This window comes from Cryptomeria japonica, chromosome 5 (assembly GCF_030272615.1).
Source record: "Cryptomeria japonica chromosome 5, Sugi_1.0, whole genome shotgun sequence".
NCBI classification, from domain to species: Eukaryota; Viridiplantae; Streptophyta; class Pinopsida; order Cupressales; family Cupressaceae; genus Cryptomeria; species Cryptomeria japonica.
Window position 1 is genome coordinate 162,731,591 of NC_081409.1, and position 14,115 is coordinate 162,745,705.

A 14,115-nucleotide genomic window follows, 5' to 3' on the forward strand; every position below is an offset into this window, starting at 1 on the left:
TTGTATCTCTCTATTATGATCTTATCCATGTTGTTTAAATAGATATCTTATGTCGGTGATCTGGTTCATTGCTTCAATCTTACAAACATGATTTATCGAATAAATAACCATACAAAATATTTCATTGGTTAGATGACCACAAAATCATACACAATCCTAAAGTGCAATTTCTAATGTGATAACGGTTCTATGTTCCTTGATCTTGTAATAGGTTTCCACATGTGTGTCTAGGTTCAATGAATCTGGTAAAATGTTTCACTCGATGTATATCAATTTGGTGTATCATTATTGCTGCTCGGTAGACATGGAATGTTACTCGGTAGACAACTCAGTGTATACTAGGCTATGTGACTACTTTCTTCTATAACTGACTACTCTGTGCATACCGACTAAATTTTTCGGTAGTAGTAACCAACTAGAGTATATAGAATGACTTTGGATATAAAACTAATGGCAACTATAATAAGTAGTAACAATCTCCCCTTTTGACATTAGTTGAGATGTTTGACAAAACTACTTTCAAAGTCATAGCTCAAAAGTCTATATACTTGCAAAATTTTGACAAAACTGACAGCATATACTTTTGTCAATGAAATAGTATATTCAGATATACTCCCCTTATCAATATACTATACAAAACTCTGATTTTGCATGCTCGGTGATCAATGTTCTATGATAACTGCTTGGTTCACTGCTCAGTTCTTTGTTCCCTATCAAAATTGACTGTGCACATACTCTGTTCTGCTTGGTATACTCCCCCTGTATACTACATTCCCCTGTATACTTTGATATGATACTCACTCCCCCTTTTTGAAAAACATCAAAACTTAGTTACCATTTGGTGGTGGCAACTGGTCAAAAATGGATTTGTACTTCGTTCTAGAATTGGTGAGAGCGGCAGAGAGGGAATCCTTGACAGTGTCCATAAGTAAATTCTGAGTTGTAATGTCAACTAATAGTGAAATTAGTCCATCTAAGGTGCTTCCCTCTTGTTGAGTGGATAAGGAGGTAGCTTTGTTGATCTGTTCTTGGACAGATGAAAGATGAGGAATGAATAATGTTTGAAGTGTCATTATGTCCATCCTTATCTTGTGCTCTTCATTCCTGAGTTCCAATTGTTGAGCCATGAGCTATTGTAGCTTGGTATAAAAATTCTGAATGGAATGTGGCTCAGTGGTCAAATTATTTGAGAGATCGGTGATCTCTTTCTCAATCACTTCAGTTTTATTTTTAATGTCTTTAATGAATAAAGAAAATATATAGAGTTTCTGAAATAAATAAAGAATGTGCTTGAGTTGAGGGGTCAACTCAACAATAAATTTGACAAGTTTAACTTTGCCAATGGCAATAGCTTCCTGTACCTCTTCAATCATTTTAGCAGTGAGCTCCTTGTCTTTTAACTTGCTCAAATATTCAGATGCATCTACTCCAGATGTCTCTATCTTGGTTAGGAGTTCATCCAATTGAATGTGGATGGCGGCATCTTTTGTCACTGTTGCTTCAGGTAGCATATCGGTTAAGAGTGCTTTCACCTTCTGAAGTACTTTATTTTTCTTTTGAATAGCCATTTGCTTCTCCTGTTCATCTTTGGCTTTGCATAGTTCACCGAATTCAATGAGTGCTTGCCCTTTTAATTTGGATATATCAACATTGGGCAACACTATTGGTTTTGACAAATCTAATTTGAAACTATGCTTTTTCATCTTCTTTTCTTTACCTTTCATCGGTTGACCTAAAACAATGGCTTGTGAGGCTTAGTGACCCTCGATAGGTTGCTCGGTAGAGGCAACACTTTGGTCAGTTTCTTTAGCCTCTGTAGTATCCTTTGGTGTCTCTGAGCTTGGTGTCTCGGTTGTAACATTTTCAGTGCTAGATGGAGCTTGAGAGGTTTGTTCATGAGAAGTAACTTCTCTTGCTATTGACTTGTGACCTTCTGTCCCTTGTTCAGTATCTTGAGGGGCCTCAGTTGAAATAGGCTAATTGACTGGAGGATAGGGCTGAACTTGTTCCAAAACTGACTCACTGGATACTAGTTTGGCATATGCATTCCCTTCTATCATTTCTTGTTCACGTGCCTCGGTGTCCATGATATCCTCATCAACTTGTATAGTGTCAGCAGGATCTTGCTTGGTGACATCAACTATTTCAACTTCAGCTTGCTCACCAGCATTCTTTATTCGAAAGATTTCCTGCCATTTTTCTTTGGTCTCATTCTCTACATCCAAGTAAAGGCCATTCATCAATTTCAAGGCTCTTTGCTTGACTAGGAATTTTGTGTGGCAGTTTTTCATATGTGGCAGTTTTTCATATGTTCATCTACTAACATGTCTGGGAAAAGATGTACCAGACTTCTTTCTCTCATCTATTTCTCTAATTCCATGGCATACTTCCACCTGTTGTCAATATGCAAATATAATTCATTTGGAAGAGATTTAGATACTTCCAATGGGACCAATTAGAATTTCAATAGTGTGCAGCTTCTTCTATTTGTCTCTTTTCATCATCAGATCTAGATTCATACTTAACATATCTGAATGCTCCAAATCCACCATATTGCTTTAGATTAGTACAAAAATTGTCAACACTATGTACATTTACCTTTTTACTCTTGACAATCTGAAATTTGCTTGCATCTTCAGATTCGGTGTCACTAGACTCTTTGGTCAAAATGAGTCTCCGAGTAGATTTCTTATAAGTTTTGGTTACCTTCGGTGTGGCAACATTCCTTGGTTTCTTACTCGATGATGCTGCAGATTCTCTTGTGTTAGGTCGCTTTGCTGGAGGAGTCGGTGATACTTTTGATGTATCCTGTTTCTTTCTTTTCAAAACTTTCCCTTTAGGAAATTCGGTGCTCAATGTAATAGCTACCTCTTGAGCTTCAAATTCCTCCTTGGTGATTACTATAGTGCCCTTGACAAGTGTGGAGGAAGAACCTTCTCCAAATTTCTTTGTTAATACCTTGATCATCTTTGTTGCCTTCCTTGTAGCCTTGGGTACTACAATGCTCATCTTAACTTTTTCCTTCACATCTTCATATGTTCCATACCTCAGCTCGGTAGCATGCCTTGGTAAAGTAAGAAAAGCATCTATCTGCTATTGTGTGATGTCAAAGTCAATCTCATAACCCATAGGTGGCAAAGATTGAGTTCTTGGTTCCATAGCATTAACATAGCAGTAATCGGTGTCCACTTCAAAACATATGTCATCCTTGTATTTCTCCACTAGCTTGGGTAGAATTCTATATCTGTTATGCATCTTCTCTTGAAATTTTCTGAAATAATCATCCATAATATCATTAAAATTATCACCTAGCTTCTTGATGAAGTCATTGATTTGATGAGTGATTGGTCGGTGTAGCTCCCAAACAACTTTACTGACTGATGGAAAGAATTTCTCAAAATAGAAAAACATGCATATTAATAGTGATCCAAACTTTAGTGTATTATCCGAATTGTTCTTCTTTGGCTTCCTTATGGTATTGAGATTCTCAAATAGGTTTTTCAACAATACCTCACATAAATCAATTTTCATGCCTTTCTTTACAATTTTATATGCCAAGTCTACTGCTGCACAGGGTACACTATTTTCCCTTGCTGATTGGAAGAAACAATAACCTATTACTCTAATGGCAAACTTTAGCTCTACATCTGTGACATTGTTCAATTTTAGTCCCCTGCAATCAGATTCTACTTCGGTTAAACTGGTCAATTCCTTCTGTGATATCATTTTCCGAGCTCGGGCATGATCATAAATAGGGTAGCCGGTGATCAAATGAATGATTTCCTTGGTGATCTTAAACGGTTTCTCTTCTAGCCACTTGAAGTCATCATGAACTCTGCTCAGAACAAACTTGACACATTGGGGTTTGAATACACAGGGATAGGTTAGGGCTTCGGTCAATCCTTTGATTTTGACATGTTCATATTTGCTATCTATTTTACCATCGGTACACAATTCATCATATGTTTCTTTGATCTCAACATGACCTAGTTTGTCAGCTCGACACTTAGTGAAGAATCTCACATCCTCGACTAATAAAACTCTATCCAGAATGAGTGAAAATGCAGTTTTGTCATCTGGTTCAGATGCAATTTTGGGAGTTAAAGAGTATTTCAGTGAGGGCTTTTCAATGTTCTCAACAACAATGGGATTCTAGATCTTAGGTGCCATTGTAGATTTTAGATAAATACTAACAAAAGATCCTTAGGGTTTGAAGACTTTCAAATGGCAGATGCTTACTACTTAGCAAATAATAACAACTTGATATGATCAGTAAACTATCTTGATAATGCGTTGTGATTGATGTAAATACCTTTGAATTTTCTTCGAAGGAGGTTTGATCGCCTTTGATTCACTTTGCTCTGCTTTCTTGAAAACTTGGTGAGTGAAAAAAGACCGTGCAATAGCTTTAAGTATTCATTGTACCTCATCGGGCTTCATGCAGTTAGGTCAAAAGATATTAAATGCACTTGGTTCCCTTAAACCAAGTTTTTCTTTTACTGAGTAGCCAGACTTCCTGCATTTACCAACTTGACAGGCTTCCAAAAGACTTTGATAAAATTTTAAATTTTCTAATGCATCTTTAATTATGCAGATTTTGAATTAAGTACAAGATGAAATAGGAATTGTTAAGATTTGACTGTTGAGAGAATGCAGTCCCTTCATACCTTTACTGATTAATTTGGAATAGGTGCACCTAACTCGGTAGATAAGGTGCTTTCTTCATTTGACACAATTTCCTTCTTTCTCCAAATCATTTGTAATTTTCCTTTTATTTCCTTAGTGTCTCCTCTAGTTTGATCTCTACAATCTCTAGCCAAGTGTCCAACTTTGTTACAATGAAAACATGCCATACCAAGATTTCTCCATGATCTTCGGTTGTTCATTCTAAACCTTATAAAACAGTTGGCAATTATATGTCCATATCTTCCACAACATTCACACCATATCCTTGTATTGTAATCCCATGGTACTACAGAATACTATCGGTAAGGATCTGTGTGAGTTCGGTAACCTCTAGTATTTGCTCGGTGTGTAGACCACATATAGTTTTTCTGCTTAAACCAACACTCCTCGGTACTATGTCCATATCTATTGCAGTTTTTACAAAACCCTTTGAATTTTGCCTTCTTATAATTGTTAATTGACTTTGCCTACATTGGTTAGATGTGTGACCATATTTATTGCAATTGTAACTATAACCATTAGACTTAGTGACATTTGGTTGCTTACCTTTTCTGATTTGGCACATATTAGCAACATGTCCTTGTTTTCCACAATAGTTGCAAACAAGCTTCTTTCCTTTGATATTCTTCTTATTTCTAGCTTGCTTTGATGATTCTCCTCTCTCGATTGTGTGGATTCCCTTTTCGATAGAGTCTTTTCCTTTGTAACCGAGTCCTGCATCTTTGTTGGGTCTTCTTGTATTCAGTTGCTCATCCAACATCTTTGATGCTTCATAACTTTTCTTCAGTGTTTCCTTGGATTTCTTTTTTGTTTCAAGTTCATTGGTCAACCTTGATACTTCAAGTTTCAATGCTTGATTCTCATCATCTTTTAGATTTGCTTCATGATGTGCATAGCCCAATTGATCTGATAGATTTTGTTGAATCCCAGTCAACCTTGTGATTTCATCATTCTTTTCAGATACTAATGCTTCAAGTTGTTGTTTTTCTCTTTTTAGATCTCTTTCTTTATCTTCAGCTGTCCTCAATGCATCAAGATTCTCAGTCATTTGTGTGCTGAAATGTTCATGTCCTCTTTTCATTGCTTTTAGTTGATCAGTTTGTGCTTTGGTCTTCTCTTTCAGTTGTCCAATCATCTCTTCAGTCTCTTCAGATATACTGTTCTCAGATGATGTTTCAATTTGTTCCACTAGCTCTTGAGAGTCCTGTAAATCATTAGATGATCTTCTTCTCACTTTCAATGATTTTTGCATTTGTCTTTGCATGTCTACAATCACTTGATTAGCATGATCCAACTCTTTTTGTAGATACACAGTTTTTTGAGATTTTTTATAGCCTTCCATTGATAAGATCTTTTTCTTTAGGTTGTTAAACCCTTTTCCAAGATTCAAGCTCTGATACCAATTGTTAGGTCCAATATAGAAAGCCAATGTACTAAGAGGGGAGGGGTGAATCAATACTTCAAATCCTTTCTTCAAAAGTATCTTTACCATTATGCATACACCAAAAGCTGTTGTAACATAACATAAAGATAAAATAAATAAATAACAATCATACATGATTCACTCCATAACACATATATTTTGGTTACGCAGAAACTCTTGGTTAGAGAGAAAAGCTGCGGTGGGGATGGCACCCACAACCTCACTACTGCAATAATAAAGAGTGCTCGGTTAGAGCTACATGTTCAACTATTTCTGATAGCTTACCCTATTAGGAGTATCAAGATCATTAGATCTACCTTGCTAAAGGATTTTACAACACTTATTCTAAATGCTGCAACTAGTTAAAGGCTTTACAATTTATAGACTTTGTTAGAGTCTTTTACCCTGTTAAAGGTTTCACTTACAACTTCAAATATTACAATAAAATCTTTACAAATATCTGCAACTTTACATCTGAAATGTTATAGCAGATTCTATGTGCTCAAAATGAGATTACCTTGCTTATAGCATACCTCAGTAACCCATAGAATAACTCAGTAAACCCTTCTGTTTACTCTGTTCTTTGATTGTTCTCTGAAATCCTTCTCGGTGACCTCTGTTTCTCTGTAATAGTCATAACACTCAGTGGTTTCTTATGTATCACACATGTTTGTCCTCACACTCATACACACATACCTCTGTATCTCTCTATTCTGATCTTAATCCATGCTGTATAAATAGATATCTTATGTCGGTGATCTGGTTCATTGCTTCGATCTTACAAACATGATTTATCGAATAAATAACCATACAAAATGTTTCATTGGTTAGATGACCTCAAAATCATACACAATCCTTAAGTGCAATTTCCAATGTTATAACGGTTCTATGTTCCTCGATCTTGTAACACGTTTCCACATGTGTGTCTAGGTTCAATGAATCTGGTAAAACATTTAACTCGGTGTATCATTATTGCTGCTCGGTAGACATGGAATGTTAGTTGGTAGACAACTCGGTGTATACTAGGCTCTGTGACTACTTTCATCTATAACTGTCTGCTTTGTGCGTACTGACTGAATGGTTTGGTAGTAGTAACCGACTAGAGTATATAGAATAACTTTGGATATAAAACTAATGGCAACTATAATAAGTAGTAACACAATAAACCTAACATGCATTAACATGTAAGAACACATGTGCAAAAAAAGACAAGTTCATGCAGTTACATTCAACTCACTAAAAATCATATGCAAGCATCTAACAAATCTTGAAATAGATATTTGATACCAAATGAAGTGAAATTGGGTATCCCAAAAATGCCATCTAAGGTTAGGATGCACATCCAATATAAAATACAAACACATGCTACCATTCCATAAAGCTAAATCAAACATGTTCAATTTCTCACAATTAAAACCTTAGAGGAATGTCCATGTAATATTAGATCCTTCCAGATAAAATAGTTTTAGCAGCATGCATACATTTAGATTCAATTAATACAATCCTAAAACAAAAGAAATAAGATAGATGATATAGCATAGAGAATTACATGGGGAAATCTCTTTCAAGTAAAAAAACCCACACTCAAAAACCAAAGAGCCAAATTTTATTATTCAACAATAAAGAAGTATAGTTACAATACAATATTTAGGCTCTAGGCCTTTACATGGAGATTTACATCCTACTCAATTGTGGAGAAAATCAAGCTAAATAACCCCTATGAAAATTAACTCCTCTCTCCCATAGCACATCTACCAACACTTGCATTTATGGAGATTAAAATGCAAAATGTAGTAGCTTCTCAAATGTGCCCAGTTTCAATGTATCTTCAACATGTAATTAGAAACTATTTTTGCATAGCTTTGTCATAAATATTAATTTCTAAAATTAAATCTCCAAGTGGATGTCAACTTGCCACCAAATAGGAAACAAGCCATAGATATCTCACAAGTGCAACTCACAATCCAAATAGAAACATTTCACCACCGTGCAACTCCAAGAAGTTTTCACAAACTTCTTTCTCCAAAAGAGCACCCAAGTGACAAGGTGTTGTGCTCTCCACACTATTCTTGCAAGAATAACTTCCCCGACAAGTCCCACTAAGTGATATGACTTCTTATTAAAGTTAACACTTTGGATATTATTAAATATCCAAGTATGCCAATTAAAAATTGTTGATCCCCAAACCTTACATTTAAGGAGTAGACTAGAAGTTTCAAAGGTGTGGTATTGTGACCAATGAAATGACCTTTGAGATTTTAGAAGCTAGTTGTTTGTAGGTTAAATAGGGGATGAAAAGGGAGAGAGATATACTGAAAATAAATAAAAAGTAAATTGCAAATCTATTCTTAGGAGAAGCACCAAAATATTAAGGATGTTCAATTTGAATATTGAATACAATATCTTAAACTCATAAAACATTCATATAGACTTCAAAGAGAAAATGCAAGATTCAATACTCCAGAAAATAACATAACCACAAAACAATTGATTACAGAAGCAAAATGTGAAACAATAAAAAGAAATGATTCCACAACATTGAAAGTAGAATACTACATCCTCTTCATTGTTGGGGGGAGAAAAAATTAGAAAGGTCACTTAGACAATTTAAAATATTTAGAATCCTTCCCATGACAAGCACCTGTTAACGTTCAATGAAGATAAAAGTACTCCTACTATAATTATTAACTATACAAATTCTTTAAAATCACAAGTATAGAGTTCAACCATTGTAAATTTGTGAATCCCTTTACAACTGAATACATAAACTAGTATATCTATATCTAAAAAGTATATGTAAAATATGCTGAGAGATATCTTATAATAGAAGATAATCATCTGTAAAATAAATGTTCTTCTAAAATACTAAACACCAAGAATACAAATCCATTAAAGTCTTGCATGCAAAAAACTATGAATCTAGCTCGAGACAAGTGGCGAGGGTTCTATTTTATTTGGAGAAATAAAATAACACCTCCACAAAAGCTAAAACATGACATATTTCAAGTATTTACCTATCATTAGCATGTCAAGTTGTCTTAAAAATGGATTTTTGTTTACAAACATTTTGATGTCATTGTAGATGCCTCTCGGTATAAATATATAAACTATCTAGTCACTACCCAATAAGCATCCCCAAGTAATAGAAACCTAGTGGAACCTTCGACATGAATTCTCATAATGATGGTAGACTAATGGAATCATGATTAAACTTTTAATTATGGCATGTATTGGATGAGGGTTGTTGTAATAGAAACAACACATAGTAAACTCACAACCACTACTCCTTTTTCACTAGGGTATCTAAAGAAATGCATCCCTTTTCTCTCCTCCATGTAGCAACTTGGCTTGTTAGTCCCACCAATGGGACCCCTTTTCCTTTTCCAACCAAACAAGTACAATTGTGCCAACTGGCACATATAGGGACTAGCACCACTCAAAAAAAAATCAACTTTTATTTCATTCTATGGCACGTAAAGTCGCAATATTTTTCGCTAGCGCTTTTCAAAAGGGAATCAAGGAATTTTATTGAAAGGAAAGAATGAGGACCAACTAGATATTTCTTTCCCGAAACAATTTACTTGGCTGATAAAAATAAAAAGGAATGCTTGAGACAAAAAGTAGTCAACACTACAGGAGGTTCACCTTTTCTTACAACATTAGCTTTGTCTCTACTAAAGCCTCCTAGGTACAATCTAGGAAATTAATTGTGACATCCTTTACAACCTAAGGGAGATATTGTTTATCTCAGATTAATTAATTATTTTCATGAGTAAGGGTTTTGTACACAACCTTTTGTGTTATGAATACATTGCCATGGGACATTTTGTTTAATGGAAAAGTTTATGTTTTAGAAACCTAGATGATGCTGAGTTCAAATCTTCTACAATATATATATAGAACATCTAGATGGATGTTTCTATAAATGCTCAAAGAAAAAGAGTATGTTATGAGACTGTATAGAAAATAAATGAAATTAAAAGCCTTTAAACACAATGTTAGAGTTAATAAATTGTGTAATTTGAATATAAAGTTTTCACATTTAGGAACCATGTCCAAATGTGCAAGCTTGACTCCACATCAAGAAAATGACGTGGAACATTAAATAAAAAAAGTTACACCCATATAAACACCCCACTACAAGTTTTCATATTCACAGATACAATCCATGAATTCGAACATCACATCTATAGAATGCTCATGTCCTCCTTAATGTATGTTATCCTTTTAAGAAAAGTTATACCTCTTGCAACCCTAAAGTGGCGTTGTGTCAATATTGTCCTCCTAAAGCCTTAGAGAAACAACAAAAAAATTCAACAATAGTAATGTCCTCCTAGAAACAGTTGATGTTATTTGGCAATGGTGTTCTCACCCCTTTCCATCCAACTTCCATCATACCCTCGAACTTCCATCATACCCTCCAGTTTACCCAAGTAATCCTCACGAATTAGAGAGGAAGTCAAAGCATAAATCACCTCCCTCTCCGTTTCTAGATCTAGTAGAGACACCACAAATTGAAAGGTGATATCAGTGTTAACTCTATATCGGAGGTCAGACATACAAAATTCTTCTCTGAGCACCCACCTCACAACTTGAAGAAATAGCTAGCTCTCAATCTATAAAATCATTTTAAGCCTCTCGTCTACGACCAGGTCTAGAAATGTTGACTGTATATGTGAACTATTCAGTCTAGTTGGGGTATCCATGGCAAACAAACTAGCAAGACAACAAGGAGAGAAACAAGAAATGAATAAGTGTGATTATTACTTATCACGATTTGACATTTATAACCACAGATCTGCTCATTGCACAAGTATAGGGAGTTAATACATGTACTATGATATGATCATGAGAGATTTTCAGAATTCATCTAACTCCAAAGCAAATAACTGTGACATCCTTTACAATCTAAGGGAGATAATGTTTATCTCAGATTAATTAATTGTTGTCATGAACAAGTGTTTTGTACACAGTCTTAATGCAACATTAGTGTCACAGGGCACTTGGTTTAAACACAATGGTAGAGTTAAAAAATTGTGTAAAACATAGCTCGACCTTCGTTGGCAAGGAATACATAAGAATTGATTATAATTTGAATATAAAGTTCTTGAATTTAAGGACCATGTCCAAATATTCAGGCTTCACTCCACATCAAGAAAATGATGTGGAACATTAAATAATTGAATTAATAAGTGAGATCGAATGTCTGATGATTCCTTAAATGGTGGGCCTTTGTAAATTTCGTTTGTCCAATCGTCAACCGGGGTGTTCATATGTATACTTCATCTCTACGAGCGATAATAAGTAACAATGTAGCGCCCAATAGTCCTCTCAATTTCTCATATAACTTCCTGTTATCATAATTATATATTAGTATAATTAACTCATGGACTTGTACTCTAGAATCAAATATTTATAATTCTATATGAATATAGTATAATTTACTCATGGTCGCATTCTAGACATCAACAGTCTTTAAACTAGGAGCCGATCCAACTTGAAATTTTATTTATTACCAGACGGAACCCCTTTGCCTTTTATTGCAGGGGCCGAACTTACAATTCCCATTTGGAGATCAGTTTATTTAATAGATAGGTATAATACATCATAAAAGTAAAGAAACCTATTGCTTAACTGGAAACAGCATACTTAGCCTTGTAGTCCCTCCAAAGCTGATCAACGGATTTGCCAGTGAGGTCATTAAAGAACCCCAAGTCCCATCCGGAGGCCATTTTAGCATTTATGTTGGCCACAAATCCAGAGCTAATACTGTCACAATACTGCAAGAAAAGGGCAGTAACATCGTAACCCTGGTCCCATTTGTCTCCACTGCCTGGGTTAACCCAGTGGGAAGGAGCCAACCCTGCAGTGAGGCGCACATAGTCTGCAATGCCTTCAATAAGCCCACCGGGGGCTTTTCTCTGGCCGTTCCATTGCCACACGTGTGTCATTTCGTGGTACAAAACTCCTCTAATTTCTGCCTTCACGTCCCCTCCGTAGTTACCCACATAATCTGCACTCAGGTGAATTTCGTCAGCACTTGTATATGCAACGCCGTCCATGCTTTCGACGATGAGAGTAACCTTGTCCACATTCTTCCTATCTGCAGCCGATTGCTGGTGAAAGGTGTTCCAGATAAATTTAGTAGAGGACTCCATAATTTCAAAGGCTCCGCTCTGGCCGATCTCTTGATCGAATCTGTTGCCGCCGAAGGTTCCTTGAGCGTGATTAGAAAATACGAAAACAAGCGCTTCACTGGTTTGGGGCGTTAATAGCATCAGGGCTACCAATCCCAGCACTGCAGAAGAGCCAGCGGCCATTTTTGCCCTAAGATTTTCCAACACAACAAAAAAATGGTCGCACGCTAAACAAACAATTGTTAAGCTTAACTTTGTTATGGAAAATGAATGGTTTGGTGGGTATTATATACTAGTTGAGGGTGCATACCGCTTGAGTTTTAGGATTGAATCAGACCATTCCGTGCAACTGAGCAGGTAGAAAGCCTAGTCAATTGCGCGTTTCGTACACATGAATTCATTTTATTTTATTTATGTTCAAATCTTTCAACTGGGCATCTTATTTTGCGGGACGGTATATTTTCTTCAGATTAAACTAAATAAGCGTAATTTCATTGCTAGAGAAGGAAGAGTGTGAGTGAGAAGGAAGAGTGTGAGTGCTTACAAACTTCATTTTCGTTTGAAATAGCTGGTGAGTCGGTCGCTTTTGAGTGACATGTGAGTGAGTACAATCAGCCGAAATGGGTTTCAAATTTCATATATATTGCTAACTCATTTATTAATGAGATTATGTTTTTCTGGAAGTCAGTAAGCATTCCGCGGTTCCACGTCATTCTCTGTGTATTTAGCAAAAAGAATATTCAGTGGAATTTTTGAACTGAAAGTAAATGCCTGGTTTTTATTGGTTAATCTACTGGTCCTTTATATAACACCCCTGACTTCGAAAGACAAATGTATTAACTATTTATGTGGTGATCCGAGTCTTCAAATGAATAAGGAATGTATTGATTGTTTTCAGCCATTATATAGGTCTGTGATAAAGAGGTAGAGCCCGCAGTGATCTAGGCAGCTTTCGTTTCTTAAAATCTACTCTAAACTCACACCATTGTCTTTATGTCTTTGTCTCTGTCTCGATTGCTCTCTCTCCTTCCTCCACATCTTCTTTGAAATGGTGATTTATTTTATTTTATTTTGATGATTGACTACTGTGATAGCTTTTGTAGGTAATCCCTATATATTTTTTTCTTCAGGCGCAAGTTTTTTTATTAAAGGTCTGCTGGCTTCTACTTGGAAGGGAATCTTCACAAATTCATTGATCAAGACGTTTGTAGACTTTGAGCCAAACGAACATTGTTATGGGTTGAGAGCTATTTTAAATTTTTCTTTGTGCATTGAGAATTTATAGTAGTTTTGAATAATTGGTTGGAACAATTAAGATGTTGTACAACAATAAATAAGGTTTTGTCTCTAAGTTTAGATAACATTGATGTTTTTCATAGGGTTTTTTAAGTTTCAAACAATTTTTTAAATACAAAAAGAAAATTAGTTGAAAGAGAATAATGTTATTCTATTGTAAAGAAAAGGTTTAGAAATTGTGAACTAACAAGTAAAAGATTCTACTTTCTCCTTTAATTTCAATTTGTACTATAACAACATTTTCTTCATTTCATCAAACCTCCAACTTTATGGAGTTCCTTAAATTTAACTTATTCACAAGACATTGCAATTAGGCTGTTTATGAAGAATATTATATAGAAACACCTCTAATATGTGAATATAATGTTATTCTTTTCAAATTATTTTTGAGGAAAACAACATTACCGAGTAAAGAGAAATAGAATACACCCTTCAAAATATATCGAGTAAGTTAAATTAAGTGTAAGCTTGACTCTTTAGATATATGAGTTGAATTTGATTAAATCTTAAAAAAAAATTAACATAAATTAAAATTAAGATGTGAAACAAACATGAATGGGATGGAAATAGGGT

General features: G+C 35.2%; 1 protein-coding gene across 1 annotated transcript; it reads right to left on the reverse strand.

The window, feature by feature from the left end:
- Nucleotides 1-11,608: 11,608 nt before the first annotated feature.
- Nucleotides 11,609-12,488, reverse strand: LOC131072678 (uncharacterized). Its single transcript, XM_058008909.2, has one exon. It carries the CDS (start codon nucleotides 12,427-12,429, stop codon nucleotides 11,740-11,742), a length of 690 nt encoding a protein of 229 aa, XP_057864892.2. The 5' UTR covers nucleotides 12,430-12,488; the 3' UTR covers nucleotides 11,609-11,739.
- Between the last annotated feature and the right edge of the window lie 1,627 nt (nucleotides 12,489-14,115).

Bases quoted from the DNA above. Each gene is read 5' to 3' on its own strand.
- LOC131072678 (XM_058008909.2), bottom strand. From the start codon at position 12,429: ATGGCCGCTGGCTCTTCTGCAGTGCTGGGATTGGTAGCCCTGATGCTA.